Source organism: Cyprinodon variegatus, unplaced genomic scaffold (genome assembly GCF_000732505.1).
Source record: "Cyprinodon variegatus isolate N-32 unplaced genomic scaffold, C_variegatus-1.0 Scaffold1259, whole genome shotgun sequence".
Classification (NCBI taxonomy): Eukaryota; Metazoa; Chordata; class Actinopteri; order Cyprinodontiformes; family Cyprinodontidae; genus Cyprinodon; species Cyprinodon variegatus.
In genome coordinates this window covers 183,172-185,464 of record NW_015151712.1, presented here as the reverse complement: position 1 = coordinate 185,464, position 2,293 = coordinate 183,172, and the positions used below count along the sequence as shown (strand labels likewise).

Here is a 2,293-nt window from a genome sequence, read left to right as displayed (position 1 = left end):
CCGTATGTATCAAATATGATACATTTGGCATTACAGGGTTAAGGTTATTCTTCCATTTGGGAAATCCTAGATTATAATTTCATGCCTTATGATTGGTTTAAGGACAATATTTGTGTCAATGGAGATACAGTTTGATTTATCTACCTTAAAAGCACGGCCACCTTCAGTGACATCATGGAAAAATATTGAAACATTTTATGCAAATCATGCACAGAACCCCAATGCATGAGCAAAAGACACAAAGATTCTGGCAGAAGCTGGTAACAGAGAGATGTCATGCACCAATTGGCTGCCAGCAGCTCAACAAGAAACAATCCACTACCCCAAAAGCAAATATCAGGTTCAGCTTGTCAGTGCACTTATTGACAAGGGGTCTGATAAAATTAAAGTTCATGTACATTTGGAACAATCATTTTGAAAAATCTGTCAGAGTTGAAAAGGTGAGTGAAAGCGCTGCATCATGCAAACCTGACTCAGTTGCTGCAGTCAGGTCAGGAGGAATGGGCCAAATTTGTAAAAAATAAAATAAACCAGTGGTTCCCAAACTTCTTTTGCTGGGCCCCAATATGGGTTACAAGAACACTTCTGGACCCCACTAAATTAATCCAACCTACCTTTTAAAAAGTTAAATCATAAAGATTAAAGGGCAGTAGATGATATATTAAAGTAAAAAACCACAAAGTCTACATTTTCCTTTAAATTGCAAGATAACATCCTTTAAAATGTAATAATTTCATATTAAACTATGTAGCAGATTTTACTATTGCTATCAATACATAAAAAATTTGCAAAAGGGATCATGTATTCAATTTATCTCTTAAAGGTTCCCTGCAATTACAAGGCATTCCTATGTGGCCAAAACGATTGTCATTAACACCGAAAATATCTGTTGCCAACTGCATACACATTAGAGTTCTAATAACTATCTGCATCAAGGAACGTATATGATTTAAAGAGGGACTGTAAGATTCATATCTCTATTGTCTCTGTTCCTATACTTAAAGTCTCAGATAGACGAACAGGCCAGCGGCCCAGCCCAACCACAGCCATCTCAGTGTCTGGTAGGTCAACCGTTGGCCCCTGTCCCAGAGGAAGGAGCTGAATGTCTCAAATGCAACACTTTTGCTGAGCTGCAGGAGAGACTGGACTGCATTGACGGCAGTGAAGAGGTGACAATCACTATATACTGTCTGTATATTACCAAAGGTTTAAATACAATCTTGGTTATATTTTAACCTACTGAACATCGATCCAAGCAGGGCATTTTTTCTTAAATTGTTAGAGATTTTCTGATCGTAAATACGTTATGTTATGTTTTTACCATCAAAAAGATTTTCTTGTCCTTCCAAGGTAGGCTCGCCAAGTCTCATTTTTTTCTACGTTTTTTTTTTTTTTTTTAAGTTGAATGCTTCATTTACTCAAAATTAGATTCTTTATTCAAATCAGGTTCTATGTTTATTTTAGACATAGTCATCAAAAAACATCTTGGGTAATATCCTAAAAGAAGGGTAGGTTTATTTATTTATTTATTAAAGAGGTTACCCTTCCTATTTCTGCAGGTGGCAAAATTTCCTTTTGAAGAGGTTCAAACGAGCAAACCAGGTGCCAAACTAGAGCCATGTCCTTCCTCATGTACTCCTGGCTCTGTAGAAGGGCTGGAAACAGAGGCCAAAATAGGTATTTCATAAGTAGTTTAAATTATTATCTCCTCAAAGTGTTTTATCACCTAGCATGTTCAAAAACAATGGTTCTCCTTTTTCTCAGCAGCAGCCTCTAGGAGAAGAAGCAATGACCAGCAGCTTCAGGAGATCAAGGAGGTGGTGGAGGAGGCAGAACTGGCCCAGACAATGATCCACAGCTTAGCTCAGGCCACCGGCTCCCCATTGGTCACCAGTTCAAGGAGCATTACTGGAAGCAGTAACATCTCCCCCAACCCCTTACACAGAGCCAAGAGCTCTCAGCTACATAACAGGTGAGGACTAGCATTCTGATTTCCAGCTTTATATGCTGACATTAAGATGTTTTTAGCCATTCTTTGCTGAATATTTGACACAAACTGTCACTTTTCACAGCTGTGAAAATGTAAATGTAGTCGGTAATACTGAGGTGAAGGGTCGTCCTCTAGGATCACCACGCTTGGGCATCGCAAGCCTGACAAAAACTTCAGACTACAGGTGAAGCATGCTTAAAATTCAAACAATACCTTAAATACATTCAGCATTCCCTTTGCTGTGATAATCTTTTATTATCACAGCAATATATATATATATATATATATATATATATATATATA

At 37.8% G+C, this 2,293-nt stretch overlaps 1 protein-coding gene across 1 annotated transcript in view; it reads left to right on the top strand.

The window, feature by feature from the left end:
* LOC107102468 (kinesin-like protein KIF26B) overlaps positions 1 to 2,293 on the top strand; it is a gene marked incomplete at its 5' end in the record, with an annotated part of 30,033 nt that overhangs the window by 10,759 nt on the left and 16,981 nt on the right. The window contains 4 exons of the mRNA XM_015401792.1: positions 1,005 to 1,169; positions 1,560 to 1,677; positions 1,765 to 1,972; positions 2,073 to 2,174. Coding sequence (XP_015257278.1) covers positions 1,005 to 1,169; positions 1,560 to 1,677; positions 1,765 to 1,972; positions 2,073 to 2,174 — 593 coding nt within the window. The remainder of the gene's footprint in view (positions 1 to 1,004; positions 1,170 to 1,559; positions 1,678 to 1,764; positions 1,973 to 2,072; positions 2,175 to 2,293) is intronic.